The 18,982-nt window shown below is 40.7% G+C and overlaps 1 protein-coding gene and 1 long non-coding RNA gene across 2 annotated transcripts in view; one reads left to right on the top strand and one right to left on the bottom strand.

The window, feature by feature from the left end:
* The first annotated feature begins 6,464 nt into the window (after positions 1 to 6,464).
* LOC131480199 (uncharacterized) overlaps positions 6,465 to 18,982 on the top strand; it is a 19,955-nt gene continuing 7,437 nt past the window's right edge. Inside the window, exon 1 of the long non-coding RNA XR_009245325.1 lies at positions 6,465 to 6,597. This is a non-coding gene — a long non-coding RNA (uncharacterized LOC131480199). The remainder of the gene's footprint in view (positions 6,598 to 18,982) is intronic.
* LOC105942275 (olfactory receptor 10A3) lies at positions 13,859 to 14,803 on the bottom strand. The gene is given in 2 exon segments (XM_012929410.2): positions 13,859 to 14,025; positions 14,028 to 14,803. Coding segments are annotated over 2 exon segments (942 nt in total). The 5' UTR covers position 14,803.

The raw sequence follows: 18,982 nt of genomic DNA, 5'->3' as shown, positions 1-18,982 counted from the left end.
GTGTATCTATATAAACCTTTCCGTGGTAAGAATACGTACTTGTATCCAGGATTATCAGTTCAATCCTATGTGATACACTTGCCTTGTTTTCCTGTATGCAAAATAAAGTTTATTTTTTTAGAAGGCTTTCCCTTTTCTTCTGCTGTCTACCAGACATTTAATTTCCACTTTCATCTCTCCATTGAAATTTTTCTTTTATGTATTGTCTCATTAACATGTGCTCTGAACTTTTGAGAATATAAGATGTTTTTCCAGCCTTTATGTTAATTGTGTCTTTGCTGGTCTTACCAGGATCTGTACCAGCCAATAGAGAAGCCGCGTTTGTCCACTCTGAATCTGGTGCAGTGCTCTGTGGGTCCTGCTGATTACCGTCCTCCACTCCTGATTTCCTCTGAAAACTCAGCACAACTGAGTGAGAAATGAGGTTAGTGGGGTGTAATCAAAATGGTGGTAGCCACAGTGAATTTAAGGTGCTCTGGGCATAGGCATACTGAAATGACAAAATTGTATAGGCCTTATCAGAGAATTTATCAGTACAGTATGAAGAAACTAAAATTTAAACAGAGCATACATAAATGGGGTCGGCAGTGTAAAATCTTTCTGAGCAGAAAGACACTATTCTAAAACATAAAATGGGTATAGGGGCGAGCATGATGGCAAAGCCGGTTAATCCTCAGCCTATGCCGCCAGCATCCTCTATGGATGCCAGTTCTATCTCCTGCTGCTCCACTTCTGAGCCAGCTCCAACTAGTGTCCTGGGAAGGCAGCAAGGAATGACCCAAGGCCTTGGGCCTCTGCTCCTATTTGGGAAATCTGGAAGAAGCTTCTGGCTTTCATCTTCAGACAAGCCCAGCTCTGACAATGGTGGCCGTTTGGGGAGTGAGCCGGTAAATGGAATCTCTCTCTCTCTCCCTATTACCCTCTCTCTATAGTTCCAAGTAAAAATAAATAAATCTTTAAATAAGATTGGCAAATAAAATTCCAATTAGGAAAATCTCCTTAAAAAGCAATATTTAAAATAATTTTACCAGGAAATGAAAGTCAGCGAAGTCATGTCTGAACTCATTCCTGCCCCCTACTGGGAAGAATTAAAGCCATGCTGTGGAGATAAATTGCAAATAGCGGTTACCTCTGATAAAAGCCCCCCCAAAGCAATTCTTAATACAATGATTATTTTACGTATTTATTATTATAAGAAATATAAACAATTATCTATTTAACTCAAATCAGAAGAATAGAATACATAAAATAGGAATTTGTTAAGAGGAAAATAGTTAGAAAACAGGAAAATCATATACAAATAATTCTAAGGGCTAACTCTTTGGTCTAGATTCAGTTAACACAAAAATCTCCAGAAAGTCTCACAAAAGACAGAGTTGAAATTTTTTTAAGATTTTATTTTATTGGAAAGTCAGATATACAGAGAGGAGGAGAGACAGAGAGGAAGATCTTCCGTCTGATGGTTCACTCCCCAAGCAGCCGCAATGGCTGGATCTGAGCCATCCAAAGCCAGGAGCCAGGAACTTCCTCCAGGTCTCCCACGCGGGTACAGGGTTCCAAGGCTTTGGTCCATCCTCGACTGCTTTCCCAGGCCACAAGCAGGGAGCTGGATGGGAAGCGGGTGGACACCCATATGGGGTCCTGGCGCGTGCAAGGCGAGGACTTTAACTGCTAGGCTACCACACTGGGCCCACAAAGTTGGAATTTCAAGACGCAATGACAGACTGAGCAGTAAAGCATATGGTAGGCACTGAGAGTCAATCAAGGAAGGAAAATACATGAAACTAAAATACATTATCTCTAGAAAAATACATGAAATTTAAGTGCATTGTCATAGGAATCTGCATTATTCACTCAATATTGTAAAACAACGGTCTTGCCTTGCTAGTTATAATTATAAAAATTAAAATATTTATTTTTAAAAGATTATTTATTCTGCTTGAAAGTCAGAGTTAGAGAAAGAGAGGGAGAGATTCAGAGAGCATCAGCATCCGTTGTGGTGCCAGTTCCAGCCCTGGTGGCTGCATTCTGCTCTGGCTCCTTGGTGATGGCCTGGGAAGGCAGCAGAGGATGGCTCAGGACCTTGTGTCCCTGCACACACTGGGGAAACACTCAAGAAGCTCTTGGCTCCCAGCTTCAGGCCAGCCCAGCTCTGACCATAGTGGCCATTTGGGGAATGAGCCAGCAGATGGGAGCTCTCTCACCCCATATTCTATCTTTTCAAATTACTGCAATAACTATATTATGAAAACTGAATTACTCTGGGTCTGGCAATTTAGAGTAGCAAGCAAAGCTGACACCTGAAAGCAGCCATCCCTGGGAACACTGGTTCAAGCTCCAGCTGCTTGATTTCTGATCCAACTTCCTGATCATGCTCTGGGAGAAATCAGCAGATGACCTAAGTGCTTGGGACCCTGCAACTCACTTGGGAGACTCAGATGAGGTTCCTGGCTCCTGGCTCCCACCTGGCCCAGCCTGGGCTGTTGCAGTCATCTGGGGGAGTAAAGCAGCATATCGAAGTGTCTTTCCTTTTCTAAGTATAATCCTGACTTTCAACTAAGTAAATATCTTTATTAAAAGATAAAATATGCTAACACACTGAGGTAAAAAAAAAAAAAAAGCAAAAACCCTTCCTACTCTCACTACTGTTCCCATTTGAAACACTTGCAAGACTCTTATGCATTTTTTAATTTATTTGAAATTTACTTGGCAACCATCACGCCCCAGATGGTTGCCCTTGTTGTGGCTGAGACCAGGAGCCAGGAGCTCCATCCAGGTCTCCCACGTGAGTGTGGGCACCCAGTGGTTGGGTCACCTTCAGCTGCTTTCCCAGATCAAAAGTAGAGCAGCTGGGACTCGAACCAACACCCACCTGGAATGCCAGCATTGCAGGTGACATCTTTACTTGGCACACTGCGGCACCTGCCCTGCTCTGGTGCGTTTTGTACATACGCCATGCAAATGTAATCTTAACTATTTGAGATATGATATGATCAATAAGAATGTATATAAGCACACATATACATACAAGGTAATGGCTTACTCCAAAATGTATGATTTATATATAAATTCCAAATTACATTTGCCTTTAATTTTGTGAAATATTCTCCATGTATTTTATATAAGTATCTGATTTTTTCGTTTACATTTAGATCTACCTACCTATAAGGCTTGACTAGGGAAGCCCAACTGAATTTATTGTCAGAAAAACCTCCACAGGTGTTCCTAGAGCTGAAGAACTTCCTCTCCAGGACTTCCCACAGAGGGCCCGAGCAGGGGACAAATAAAGGACGAGCGGGGTCTTCTGCTGGTCTCACCAACCAGCTAATTTGGTGCCGTCCCCAATCCCCCATGTCACTGGGAGGTGGGGGAAGTGAAGAAATATTTTCTCACAAAGAAGGAAGGTGATAACTAGTGTCAAGTGTTAGACATAGCACAGAAATAACACAATTTATTTAATCATATCCTTAGTGAAGGACAATATTTTCATTGCAAATACAATATTTTCATTGTAAAAATAGTTAGATAAGGAATGCTTCTGCAGTAAAGCATTCTGAAAGTAGAATCATGGGGCCATAGTGCGTATACACTTGGAATTTTATTTTTTATTTTATGGTACAATTCCATAGGGTATGGTCTCCCCAAATTCCCTCCCCTGACTGACTTTCCCCATATTATTACAACATTATTATCCTTCATAACCAGTCATAAGCCCATCATTCGGCCATTTGAGTGTATCCTGACATTGCTGGTACAGGCAATGCCAGACAGTCCAGGATCCTATTGTCAGGATACACCTAACAGTTTCATTGGGAGTCCATCTTTGATTTGAAAGTAGAAATGCATACAGCATTGTATCTTCACTTCTAGATATGATGGTCTTTATTAGGCCATCACTATACTTTCCCTTAAATGAGAAGCCACAAAACAAAATCAACAACAGTAATGAAATTAGAACAAAAAATGTACAGCAACATGGAGTTAAGTAACATGCTACTGAATAACCAATGTGCCGATGAAGAAATTAAAAACAAAGCACAAAAGCTCCTTTGGTAAAATGATGTTACTGTGTGATTTGATAGGAGAAAGGAAACTATTCGGAAGAAATGAAAATAAAAACAAAAATATCAAAACCTATGAGTTGAAGCAAAAGCAGTATTAAAAGGTTTATTGATCCTAAAATTTGCACGAAGGCTGCCTTATATCAGAGAGAACATACGGTATTTGTCCTGACTTATTTCACTGAGCATAATTGTCTCTAGTTGGAACCATCTAGTTGCAAAGGGTAGAAGTTCACTCTTTTTAATGGCTGAGTAGTATTCCATGGAGTAGATGTGCCACAATTTCTTTAAGCACTCCTCTTTGGATGGGTATCTGGGTTGTTTCCATGTCTTTGCTGTTGTCGATTGTACTACTGTAAATATAGGATTACAGATCCCCTTCATATGCAGTTTTCATTTTCTTTGGGTATATTTCTAGGAGCAGGATAGCTGGATCATATGGCAGGTTTATTTAAAGTTCTCTCCATGCTGATTTATCATCTCATTTTAATTCCAAAAAGAAAACATGCATTTTTTTTCTTTTTTAAAAACATACATATTTTTTAAAGTTCTAGAAGCACAGCAGAATAGAAGAGTGAAAAGTAGTGAGCTCCTTTTAGTTTTTTTGTTGGTCACCTCATAGATTAGATTGCTGTTTTCTTTTTTATTTTATTACAAAGTCAGATATACAGAGAGGAGGAGAGACAGAGAGGAAGATCTTCCATCTGATGATTCACTCCCCAAGTGAGCCGCAACGGCCTGTGCGCGCTGATCCGAAGCAGGGAACCAGGAACCTCTTCCAGGTCTCCCACGCGGGTGCAGGGTCCCAAAGCCTTGGGCTGTCCTCGACTGCTTTCCCAGGCCACAAGCAGGGAGCTGGATGGGAAGTGGAGCTGCCGGGATTAGAACCGGTGCCCATATGGGATCCCGGGGCGTTCAAAGTGAGGACTTTAGCCGCTAGGCCACGCCGCTGGGCCCTATATTACTGTTTTCTCCACTGTTGAGTCTAAGCCCACAACTACTGTCTCCCAAGTATGCAAAATAAAGACAGTGTGTTCATGCTATTACCTATCTTCTGCCTCACCAAAGCCAGAATCTATTTCTCTCTCTCTCCCCCTCTCTCTGTCTCTCTGTCTATCTCATAAACAAAGTATATGATGCTGTAGTGAGGGCTCACATCAGTTCCCAACAGCATATATACAATAGATGCATAGCAATTCCTTCTGACAAAAGGAGCAGAAAGTGGTGTTGATGTGATTCCAGAGATGGGAAAGTAAAGTCATAGTTTTCATTAGCAGCAAGAATGGCTTCAAACCTCCCAACGCCACACGGGCAATAGGAAGACAATAAAACAATGATTCAAAAAGCTTTAAAAAAAATTCTGGGCCTGGCACAGTGGCTCAAATAGCTAATCCTCTCCTTGCATGAGTGCCAGCATCCCATATAGGCACTGGTTTGTGTCCCAGCTGCTCTACTTCCCCTCCTGTTCCCTGCTTGTGGCCTGGGAGGAGTGGAAGATGGCCTAAAGCCGTGGGACCCTGTACCCATGTGGGAGATCGAGAAGAAGCTCCTGGTTCCTGGCTTCGGATCAGCTCAGCTCCGGCCTTTGTGGCCTTTTGGGAAGTGAACCAGTGGATGGAAGATCTTTCTCTGTCTCTCCTTCTCTCTGTAAATCTGAACTGCCTTCCCAATAAAAATAAGAAACTCTTTAACAGAGAGAGAGCGAAAATGACTATTAGAGGGGCTGGTACTGTGGCACAGTAAGGTAAGATGCCATCTACAATGCGAATATCTGAAATCAGAGCACTGGTTGAGGTCCCATCTGCTCTGTTTCCAACCCAGCTCCCTGCTGAGCCTGCAGAGGCAGGGGAGAATGGTCCAAAGACTTGGGCTTCTGCCACCCATGTGAGAGACCAAGGTAGATACCGCGTCTCCTTGTTTGCGCCGGGACCAGCCCTGGCCATTTGAGAAGTGAAACAGTGATTAAATGAAGCACCTCCCCCATGATTCCTTGCCTCTCAGATAAAGAAAATATTTTAATTGCATCTGAACTGAACAGATAACAATTCTTTTACTTATCATTATTCCCTAAATGAAATAGTGTATTATATAGCATTTGCATTATAGAGGCATTTCTAGAGATGAGTTGAAGTCTGTAAGAGGATGTGCATAGATTATAGGTAAGTACTGTACCATCTTTTACAAGGGACTTGAGCGCTCATGCATTTGGGATTTGCAGGGTGTGTTCTGGACCTTACCTCCAGTGAGTACTGGTGGATACATACCCATGTTTTTCTTGACCTTTCTCTCTTTGTCAGGTCTCATGAGCTGTCAGACATTAAATGTCACCAATTCTAACACTTCTTGAATCACTCTACCTGAACCCATTTTTGTATTTAGCTTGCCAGACTATCAGTGTTCCAGCAGCAATCCAAAAACCTCTGTGCAGTGGCAACAGCCCATGGTGGAATGAGCTTGGATGCCCAGGTAGGCTCTCCTGAGGCCAATGACAGAGGCATCTGAGCTCTTTCTGTCCAGCAGGTGGCAGCAAACAAAGGTTCCAGTGATTCATGGATACAATGAGGCAGGAAATACTAGTGTAAATACTTTATGTGTGTATGTGTGCTTAACTTGACATCCCAAAGAAACATATATACTTTTCAAGTGCCTGCGTCACACATACATAAACTGGCTGTGTATTAGGTAAAGATCGCAGTAAATTTTAAAAGAAATCACACAGACTATAACTTTTTTTAAAAAGATTTATTCATTTATTTGAAAGTCAGAATTATATAGAGGGAGAGGGAAGAGACATACAGAAAGAGAGAGAGAGGAATCCTCCATATATTGGTTTACTCCCTAAATAGCCACAAAGGCCAGAGCTGGACCGTTCCAAACCCAACCACCAGGAGCCAGAAGCTTCTTCTACATCTACATGAGTTGCAGGAGCCTGAACACTTGGTCCAGCTCCACTTTTCCTAGGCCATTAGCGATAGCTGTATCAGAGCTCAGCTATCAGAGCTAATGCAGGGAGGAGTGGATTTGAGAAAAAGAAACTAAGAATAAAATACAGTTTTATTCTTACCAGGGTAGATATTATAAATGGAGATGTAAATTCTACACATCAACTTAAAATATAATTTAAATTATAACATATATATAACATAAATGTATATATAAATTAAAAATTTAAATATAAACTAAGAATTTAACTTACTAAAAGATTTGTCAGTTTACATTGAGATTAGATGAATACAACCAGTTTGAAGCACAGTTTATTAGCATTATGTAGAAAATTTAAAAATATGTATAATCTAACTGCACTGTTTCTAAGAATGTTCTTATTTTAGCTTTAATTTTAATGTAGTTCTGTTTAATTCTTGACATAATTATTAATTAAGAATGGATGTTTTCTGTCCAAAAAATATTGCTTCATTTCGTAAGAGATTATTTCAGGAGTTATTGTCAGCCCCTCCTCCATTCTCTCACTCTCCTTAACCAATACATCACTAACGGTGACGTCAGTCTCACCATAGCACTTCCCCGTCTATGCATTCTCCCCATGCCTCCATCCCCTTCTCAGCCCAGCCTACCACACCTCTCACTTAGACAGCCCCTTGGTCAGTTAATTAGAATCTTAAATCCATGAGAGTTCCATCCTATTTCATTGTCCACCCTGCAACCTCTCAAAGGTCCCTTCGAAATGAAAATCTACTTAAGTCTAAACTTGGTTTAAAACTTTTTGCTGGGCCCAACGTGATAGCCTCGTGGCTAAATCCTCACCTTGCATCTGCCAGGATCCCATATGGGCACTGGTTCATATCCAGGCTGTTCCACTTCCCATTCTGCTCCCTGCTGGTAACCTGGGAAAGCAGTAGAGGATGGCCCAAAGCCTTGGGACCCTGCAACCACATGGGAGACCCTGAAGAAGCTCCTGGCTTCAGATCAGCTCAGTTCTGGCTTTTGCAAACTGGGAGTGAACCAGTGGACAGAAGATCGATCTCTCTCTCTCTCTCTCTCTCTCTCTCTCTCTCTGTATTTCCTTCTCTCTATATATCTACCTTTCCTTAAAAAAATTAATGAATCTTTTAAAAAAAACTTTTCTGTCATTAGAGATATACAAAGACTGAAGTTGAGTTGAAATTGCATTATTCAATTATAATGCTTTATTTAAGCTGATAGTCATTGCATGAATAGTCTTTATTCTGTATATAGCATACATAAACTGTTACTCACACAAGAACCCCACCAAGTCAAAAGAAATGAAAGCAAAGATAGCAACGGAGCCTTTTCAATAGCTTCCTTGATGAAGGGTTGAGACCCGGTGCATCTAGTCTCATACCTCTCCAGTTGCGAAGCACACACTGACCTCCTCTGGGTTCTTTGCCTGGAGTGTGCCTGTTTCCATCACAGAGACTTTGTTGTTTCTGCCCCAGACACTCTGCACCACTTGTTTACCACAAACTCCTGATTAATTCCTATTCAGGCTTCAGATTTTAGTGTCAACATCAGTTTTTTGGAATTTGACCTCTCCAGTCTGTCAAGATGGGTGGTTGGATGGATGGATGGACGGATGGATGGGATGGATGAATAGGCAGGCAGATAGGCAAACTTGTTGGTTTGCATTTATATTCCTTTAAACTCTAATCTTGGTTCGTGATGATCTGCTGATTTATAAGTTTACATGTGTCTTTTACTGTTTACCATAAGCCCCATGTAGAGACTCCTTGTTTTAGGCTCTAACATGGAGTTATCATTGAGTAAACATGAGTTGAATTAAGATGTTAATGGGACCCAATGAGCATAGGTTGTAGTCAAAAACCTGGAACTTGGGGGAAAAAAAAAACTTGAAACCTGGAGTAAAGATATTCTATTTTCATTCTGAACAATTTGTTTATGCTTTCCACAGCTAGGTTTCCTATGAATAAAATAAAGGCAATATTAGTGCCACACTGTGAGACTATGGAGAGCATTAAAGGAAAGAACACAGCATGCAGCAGCATGCACCTCTTAGCAGGCATCCACGTATATTCATTATACATTCATACTCATGTGTTTTTATTTAGCTTTTTTTTTAAAGATTTATTCATTTTATTACAGCCAGATATACAGAGAGGAGGAGAGACAGAGAGGAAGATCTTCCATCCGATGTTTCACTCCCCAAGTGAGCCGCAACGGGCCGGTGCGCATATATCCGAAGCCGGGAACCAGGAACCTCTTCCGGGTCTCCCACGCGGGTGCAGGGTCTCAATGCATTGGGCCGTCCTCGACTGCTTTCCCAGGCCACAAGCAGGGAACTGGATGGGAAGTGGGAGCTGCCGGGATTAGAACCGGCGCCCATATGGGATCCCGGGGCTTTCAAGGCGAGGACTTTAGCCGCTAGGCCATGCCGCCGGGCCCTATTTAGCTTTTTGTTATAAAATTGTCATCATGGAATACTCTCCCTCTCTGCTCATGTTCTTCTGGATATAATTTGTGGCTGTTTTAGGTGGAAACAGAACCTTTCTAGCCCTCCACGGGCATTTGAATGGTTCTTAGGAGAATGTGTCATTCTTTGCAAGGGGCTTGTGTTGCTCTGGGGCAGAACTGAGGGACCACAGGCTGTGCCCAGACCAAGAGATGCACCATCTGGGTGTAGCCTGTGTCACTGAGATGGCTCACCCCATGATCACCTCTGGGATTTGCCACTTCTCCTCTTTCATTCTTCTGAGTCCTCTGTACTTTTTTCATTTCATCAGGGAGAGTATAGCTGTGTTCTGCTCATAGACCCATTTGTTTTTATTTTAATTTAGCTTCACATGCTTCAATTGAACAACAAAGCCTCAAAGTGCCATAACTGAGTTATCGAAATTTCACAACTAGTTCTCGGCATTTGCAAGTTTTTGGTAAATATTACTGATGTCTGAGATGCCAAAAGGGAGCTAGGTGAAGGGGAACAGCTGGAGCTAAAGTAGACTTTAAAGACGTCTCACACCCCCTAGCCTAGACCAGTGTGTAATCCCAAGGAAAGGCTCAGAAGTGTGGCTTCATTAGAAACTCAGGATTCATTTTAACCTAATTGCTCCTTTGTCATCTCTTAAAGCTGAGACCTAACCCTTTAAGAATAAGCTCATAGTCCCTGATTCCTGACGCTGTTTGCCCTTGGTGACTGTTCCCAGAAGGTCTAAACTCTATGGCTAATTTCAGTAAATGTTTGCATGCTCTTTCCTATGAAGTTAATGCTTAACAAGTTCCAGAGGAACCAATTTCTTGCCCGAGGAAACTTATTGACCAAGTTCCCTAATCATTCTTAGTCACGGCCCAGTGGAATCACCCTAGCAGAGGGAGGTTGTTAAGGGGCCACTGGAGGCAGTTACAATTTAGTTACCAAGGAAACAGATCCACTCTACAAAGAGAGACCAGGGACCAGGAAACACATGTATTTGTGTTGCCTCTTATTTTCATTTTCAGGAAAAGTAGGCGAACAGTGGGCACAAGCAAATCATGATGTACTTCCTTTCTCTACAAGTCATTGAGAAATTGCCTACCATGAACTCTCTAAAACAGCACTCACAAACTTTGTAGTCTGAGGACCCTTTTCAACTCTTAGAATTTGTAGAAAACCTCCAAAGTGCTGTTGTTTATTAAAAAATTATAGTAATCGATGTAAAAAATGATGATAAATTTGAGTGAACAGAATTGTACATTCTTTAACCAGACTGTAAGGATTTGAACTGACCCATCTCCCAACTCACAAGAAGCCTCAGGGGAAGTGGTACTTCTCCCAAGTGTGCTTGTTTAAAATTCTAATGCAGTGAATATTCAAGAATGCAACATAGGTACCTTACTGCTTGTGACGAAATCCATAAGAAGCTTAACGACAAATATTGTTCATTATAATGCCTTCTGAAAAGAACCCTTTAATAGTGTAGAAATAATTTTCACAAAACCTTTCCTGCAGAGGCAGCCTATTATCAGATTCCAATTCAGACTACTTTTCAAATATGTATTTAGAGATGCCAAAACATTCATTGTTTGGCTGACTTCAAGTCATGAGGCTTATACAGATTTTCTTTAATGAGTATTATATATTGATGAAAAGAAGACTTACTAAATATTTCACCAAAATACACGCTGTTGGTTTGCTGGGGCCACAGGAGCAAAGTGTCACTTTCACTGACCGTTAAGGCGACAATATTTTTATCTCATGCTGTGGAGGCTGTGAAGTCCAAACCCAAATTATGGGCAGGACTGGTTGCATCTCTACCCAAATCTCCCCGGTCTACCTAAGGTCCCCAATTGCACTGGGCGAGGACCTGTCTTAATATTCTAGCTTTAATTATCCCTAGAAATACCCTGTCCCCAAAGAGGATCATGTGCTGAAGAACTAGGAACTAGGGCTTCAACTTTCTCTCTCTATAGCAATATTTTTATGAGTATATATAATTAATGGATTATGGTACTTTAAAAAATCTGTTTATAGGAAATTCTTATCATTAAATTCCATTTCCCTGAACTTTTTGCAGCCCAATATACTTTGAATATACACATGCACACACAGACTTAATGCAGCCTAGTTTTTTATCGTAATTTCCCTTAGATGGCTTGCCAGTGCAAACCATTGTTTGTCAAAGTACAGTGACACAGGAAACAGTATGCAGTTAGGGATCTTTCAAAGTCTAGTGACTATCCAATAAACTGCAAATCTTCAGAAGCAAGGACTGGATCATTGAGATTTGGATCTCTTTTGAGAGAATTTTTCTTAAGAAAAATTGCTTTATATAACAAATGAACAAATGAGTGAGTGATTCTTTGGAAGTTTTGTGTTTGGATTCTTTTGTTTGCTTATTTGTTTGTTACAGACAGACAATACTTAATGGGTAGTTTTAATAGCTAACAGAGGGAAATTTCAGAATTTCCCATGAAAGACTTTTGCCTATGCTTGTTAGATGTCCAACTGAAAGCAACATTGTGAAACATCCAGATATTACTCAGAGATTTCAGCCCTCTGATAATGGCGTTTTCTCCTTTTTTTCCTCTTTGAAACTCTAATTAGAATTACACCTCCACCCCTATGAAAAGGGGTGTGGGCTTTCCATGAAATGATTGATTGCTTCATAGAAGGAAAATGATGCAGCTTCTCTACTGTCTCTCTCAGAACAGAAAAATGTTACGTTTATTTTTAAAATATGTTATTTGAAAGGCAGGGCGAGAGAGAGAGAGAGAGAGAGAGAGAGAGAGAGAGAGAGAGAGAGATTGATTGATTTTCTATTTGCTGGTTCATTCCCCCAAAAGGCCCCAATAGCCAGAGCTGGGCTAGTCTGAAGCCAGGGATTTCTTCCAGGTCTCCCACACAGGTGCAAGGAGCTAAGTGTTTGGGCCATCCTCTGCTGCTTTCACAGGTGCATGAACAGGGGTTTGGATCAGAAGTAGGACAGCAGAGTCTCAAACTGGCACACATATGAGATGCTGGCTCCGCAGGCAGAGGCTTAATGTACTATAGCATGGCACCAGTCTGAAAATGTTAAGTTTTTCACTGTTACAGAATGTCTACTTACTTAGTCTGGCAAAGATACACATAAAATAGACACAACTCAGTTATTCAAAGGGTCTTCAAATTTTATATAAAATGTATATTATAAAAAATGCACATTATTTCCTCAGAAATTTTGTGCCAAACTAACATCTCATTCCATTTTCCTGCAACCTTGTTGAAGTACCCTTGTATTTATGTCCCAAAAGAAATAGAAATTATATGTGTGGCCAGTATGGTGGCTTTTGGCCTAAAAGAAATTTGACTAGATTTCCAAAACTGGTTTGTAGATGAAAAGGATTATAATAGTATAAGTGACCTTAAAAATGGTCACATGATATTCTCTGTATGATCATACACTAAAATAACCAGATAAAACCAAGCTGTGTGCTATAATGAATCTCTGTTTCTGAGTAGAGCCATTAGTAAATATGAGCTGCTCTTTTAGCATCCATGGAACAGATTTTTCAATTCTATTTGCAGGCTTCTTGGAAATAAACCCAGTAAGTGGAGAGTGTGGGTTATATAGGTCAGTCTAAAGTTTCAGTCAATTATACAAGTAATACACTGGCATATATAAAAATTTGCAAACACTTATTTGCTATGATTTATCAAACCCACTTTTTGAAAAATATGTATTTATTGTTTACTAAAGCGAACATTACAAAGAGAGGGAGAGACACAGAAAGATCTTCCATCTGCTGGCTTACTCCAAAAATGGCCACAACAGTCAGAGCTGAGCCCGTCCAAAGTTGGGAGCTAGGAGCTTGTTCCAGGTCTCGCACATGAGTGCAGAAATCCAAGCACTTGGCCCATCTGGAGCTGCTTTCCCAGACCAGTAACAGGGAGCTAGAAGGGAAGTGGAGCAGCCAGGATACAAACCAGCCACTCATATGAGATGCCAACCACACAGGTACAAAGTTAGCCTCCTAGGCCACTCTGTCTTCCCCAATCAAACTCACTGTATGAAGAATATTCTGTAGAAATTAAAGCACCAGAATCTATAAATATGAACTAAGTTAGGTTATCGTCAAATGATCTATCATCACACACAAAAAAAGAAAACATCAATAATGTCACTCCTTATAAACTGCTGAAGCAACTGTAATCTCAATTTAAAGAATAGTATGCATCTGTGTGAGGTATGGGAATATTGACACGTAAACATGCTCTTGATAAATGAAGGTGAAGAACTCAACAAATTAAACATACTCATCCCAAGAAATGCAAACTGGTTTCACTGTTTATTAAATCTAAATAAAGTCCAGTTGGACAGTGACCAAACACAAGAAGACTTCTCAACAAGTCAGGCGCTGTGTAAAACCACTTTTCTTTGCCATAACTTCATCAAAGCCTTTTTCATCTCACTGTTTCGCAAGCTATAGATAAATGGATTCAGCAGAGGTGTAAGCTGTGTGTAAGCCAGTGACATCAATTTCTTGGTCTCTGCTGAGTAGTGAGACTTGGGTTGATGTAAGTCATATTGGCTGTGCCATAGAAGAGGGTGACAGACGTGAGATGAGAGGCACAGGTAGAAAAGGCCTTTTGTCTCCCAGAAGTTGATGGCATTTTCAGGATGGCGAAGAGAATTCGAATGTAAGATAACAGTATCAACAAGAAAGGAACTGTAACAATCAAAATTGTACCTGTGAAAGCATAGATTTCAAACAAGAATGTATCTGCACAGGCAAGCTCAAGAACTGGGGGAGTTTCACAAAAGAGATGATTGATTTCCTTGGAACCACAAAAGGGAAAGCTAAACACCCATGTGGTCTGCACCGTGGCCACCATAATCCCTGAAACCCATGAGAACACTACCAGTTTTCTAAAAACACTTCTGTTCATCATCATTGGGTAGTTGAGAGGATGGCAGATGGCAGCAAATCGGTCATAAGCCATGGCCCCCAGGAGGAAGCACTCAGTGGCACCGAAGAGGAGAAGGAAGTACATCTGTGCAAAGCAACCCACAAAAGAAATTGTCGTTCTCTCTGTGGAGAGGACCACCAGCATTTCTGGTGTGATGACAGCACTGAAACTCACCTCCACCACAGATAAGTTCTGGAGGAACAGGTATATGGGGATGTGGAGGCTCTGGTCCAGGGAGATGACCACTAGAATGATGGCATTTCCTATGAAAGTTATCAGGTACACAACCAGGAAAATCCCAAATGCTTGCTCTTGGAATTCAGGAAAGTTAGAAAAGCCTAAAAGGATGAACTCAAACACAGAGCTTTGGTTTTGTCTGTCCATTGTAGTAAGAGAAGCCTATTTTCCTTTTATAGGTATAGCATAGGAAGCATAACGTCTTAGTCCAGTAGCTGAGAGTCTGAGTCCGGGATTCTTGACAGGATGGGTGATGACATAATCTTTTGACACAGTCAAGTTGGCAATTTGAAGAAGGGCCAATAGCTTGTAATTGGGACTCTTTAAAACATCAATGAAGAAGTGAGGAATTTTAAATCAGAGTCATGTTTCAGAAGCACAAAAGAGGGTCCAGCACTGTGGTCTAGCGGCTAAAGTCCTCGCCTTGAATGCACCAGGATCCCATATGGGCGCTGGTTCTAATCCTGGCAGCTCCACTTCCCATCCAGCTCCCTGCTTGTGGCCTGGGAAAGCAGTCAAGGACAGCCCAAGGCTTTGGGACCCTGCACCCGCATTGGAGACCTGGAGGAGGTTCCTAGCTTCTGGCTTCAGTTCGGCACAGCACTGGTCATTGTGGTCACTTGGGGAGTGGATCATCAGACGGAAGATCTTCCTCTCTGACTCTCCTCCTCTCTGTATATCTGACTTTGTAATAAAAATAAATAAATTTTTTTAAAAAAGAAGAAGTACAAAAGAATAGCAAACATCTTTGGCTACTTTTTTGCTATGTAAGTTGAAAAAACATACACAACATTGTATTTAGAATCCATTGTCCACCTTGAGGTATACACAAGGACTACCCATTGTAATACTAGAGGGCAAATCAGTGGGTGGAAGGGAGATGCAAGGAAGAGGAGGAGAAGGGAAAATCCCAGACTATGGAACTGTATCATAAAATAATAATTTTAAAAGAAACTAAAAAATTAAATGTCTATAATTTTAAATGAAGATTTTAAAATTAGACAGCTAGGAGAAATATAGAGGCATACTTTGACAAATAGCTATGATAAATAGCAAAATTTGGAATGCATCCACATTACTTTGTTTAGCATGAACAATAAAAATAACACACTCAAATGGATAGAGAATTGTTCAAATGGAGTTGACGTTTGATAAGCTTATCTTAACATACATAAACTGGGTTCAAGCATTTAGATTTCCAGTCAAGCTAATCATTACTAATTATGTTGAAATTTACCTCCACAGGTAAACAGAATAGTCAGTTCTACATAATCCTTGCTTATGACTACAGAACTACATCTGTACAAAGTTACTATTTTGGATCTTTCTGATTTTTGTGGTTCAACCATCTCTCTTTCTTTTTGTCTCTCTCCTTTCACTTCCTCCCTCCCTACACACACACACACACACACACTGAGAGAAAGAGAGAGAGGGAGAGAGCTCATTAAATCATTATCTACTCTGAAACACCAATTGGACATCCCTCACATGGGAGACTCTGCATCATTAGAGATCATTTTGAGCCATAAACTCTATGAGAGTTTGTATTTAACCACACAGCTTACAACATCAGCCCACTCATACCACCCCAGCAGTCTCTGACTGTAACCTTCTTGGCTTAATTTTATCACAACGTTCATCACTAACTGAAGTCATTTATGTTAACTTTGGTTATGTGTCTATTATCTGACTTCCCCTTGTAGAATGTAAACTCAAGGAGGACAAGAACCTGGCTTTATTTCTTACTCTCTGTGGCTATAATAGATATTGACATCAGAGATCACTAACCAATATCTATAGGATTAATAGAGGAATAAATACTAAAATTAGAAAACCCTTGATTCTACCATTAGCAAATACAATGTCAAAGAAAAATAAGTCAAAGACAAGAGAACAGAAACATTTGAGGCTCCGTGGAGCTGGAGCTACCACTGGAGTGGGAGCTAATTCTGACTCTGTCACAACCTCCAAGAACAGTCTCTGCCTCTTCCAGTACTCACTTCCATCTGCATGGTTGGAAGATGCAAAATAATCCTTGGTTGTCCTCTTTGGTTCTAATTTGTTAACAGAGAACTTCAGACTGCAAGGCCTCTGCTTCATGCAGTTGGGAAGCAGGCTGAAGGGCAGGTGGCATAGTGGTGGGTGGACACATAGGGGACACATATGCTGCCTTGCTTGCTTTCAGCCAGGCAGCCATAAACAGAGCTGACCAGTTTGCTCCCAGTCAGCTGTTCTTTAGAGTTTCTCTCGGAACAGAACGCTCTGTTCTCCCAGTTGTCACCCAGATCAGCTCTCTCTCTGTCCCCAAAATTTTACACATTTTTGAAGCCCTCAAGTCTTTAAAATCTAGAACCCCTCAGCAAATCCATGTCCACTGATATTGAAGTCTACTGCAGTCTACGTTTTTTTCTGCTCTGCCTCCCCCTACCATTAGATGAAATCCTAACTGGCTTCCCATATTTTGTATCTGCTTCTCCAATCTGTCCTTCTCACTTTTGTCTCACACTCTCCTTTCCCCCAAATCTTGTCAATCAGTAGAATGAAATGCTCATTTCTCAGGCTTTATTTAAAGGAAACCAGAGTTGTAACTACTTGAGAAGTTTAAATGAGGGAGAGAAAGCGAAGGTGAATAGCCATAGTCACAGGATGTCATGGGTGGGAATGTCTTTTAGACAAAAGAGAAAAGCATCACACAGAAGACTAATTTGCCCAGTCTTCACTGACACTTTAATACCAGACTGGAGGCCCACTGGCCTTTGTGTGATGGTTTGTAAACAAGCATAATTTCAGTGTGGAACATGAGGAAACCAACAAACAAAAGCACAGCAAGCTGAAGACATGTCATATTTGAGTTTAGAGCATTAAGCCATTAGTAAAGAGTAAAAGGAAAGTTGATGTGCTGTATAGGACCACAGTGATATATTAAAACTAAATGTCTATGTTAACTACAGTACATTTTAGAGGCCAGTACCATGGCACAGCATCACCACCCTGGCATCCTATATCAGAGGGTTGGTTTGAGTCCCAAATGCTCTGCTTGCAGACCAGTGAGTGCCCTGCTACTCTGCCTGTAGAGGCAGTGAAAGATGGACCAAGTGCTTGGGTACGTGCCATCCACAATAAGAGACCAGAATACAGTTCTTGGCTGTTGGCTTTGGCTTGACCACTCCCTAGCCGTTATAGCCATCTGGGGAGTGAACCAGTGGATGAAGATCTCTCTCTCTTTCTCCCTCTCTCTCTCTTGGCCTTTCAAATAATAAAATCTGTGTGTGTATCAGAAAATCTCCTAATAAGTGAAATGGATCCTGCCAGAAAAAGCCAGAAATTTTATTTCTGATAGATAAAAGTATATATTCAGCTTCAAATGTATAAGACTAAATAATTTTGTTAAGTGAAACTGAGTATTCTATGAGAAATGTAGGATTGATAAAGTTATGGAAAAAAATAAAAGTATTGTCTTTATGAGTTCTTAGACGGAACCTTAATATTCCATGCTTTCTGTACCATGAGATAACCTAAATTTGATGAATTCACTAACTATCTATCTATTTCACTAACTTTCTCTATGACCTTAGGCAAATAACTACCTTCTCTGGTTCACCTTTTGTATGATTGACCTAATTTCTAACCACCCTGATCCCATCTTCTCAACTATATTCCTTTAGAAATGCACCATTTGCACAAGCAAGCTATCTATATCTATAATTATTATTCAAAGATATATGTGCATATGAAAGGCAGAGCAATTGACTTTCTTACCTGAGTACTGAGTTACAACTTTTGAAACACCTGCAGTTATCTGTGGGAAAAGCTGTGAGTGATAAATACACTGACTGGTACTCAGGCAGAATCTTCAATTCTATACCATTCACTGTCTCTGATTTTTATTTCATTTAATCAGAATTTCACCTCTTTGGTTAAAAAACAGTCCCATGAATGCAATCCAGTGACTAGATGCATTGATTTTATGATATTACATGACATTGAATTGCATACCCTGGGAGTAACCTCCTCTGGAGATCTTACGTTCCATTTACAGGTGAGGTGAGAAAGCTCAGCTGTGTGAACTGGGGCAGCATTCCAAGGTTTTACAGGGAATAGACACCTCGTTACACCAGAGGCTCAATTCCACCATGATTTGTCCCATTGAGAAAATGAAAGCAGAGACTGGATGAATTTTAATAGGCACATTGGGATGTGGGCAAAGGCAGAGGCTGAGCTGGACAGACTTGTTTGTTGTTCTTTCTTTGGGATTTTATGCATAGGCAGTTGTGTCACTTGCAGCAAAGGCAGTTTTCTTCTCTCCCAATCATCTTTTCCTTTTCTT

The sequence above is a fragment of the Ochotona princeps genome, chromosome 4 (assembly GCF_030435755.1).
Source record: "Ochotona princeps isolate mOchPri1 chromosome 4, mOchPri1.hap1, whole genome shotgun sequence".
Taxonomy (NCBI): domain Eukaryota; kingdom Metazoa; phylum Chordata; class Mammalia; order Lagomorpha; family Ochotonidae; genus Ochotona; species Ochotona princeps.
Note: the sequence above shows the minus strand (reverse complement) of the source record. Positions and strands in the feature narration are given on the sequence as shown.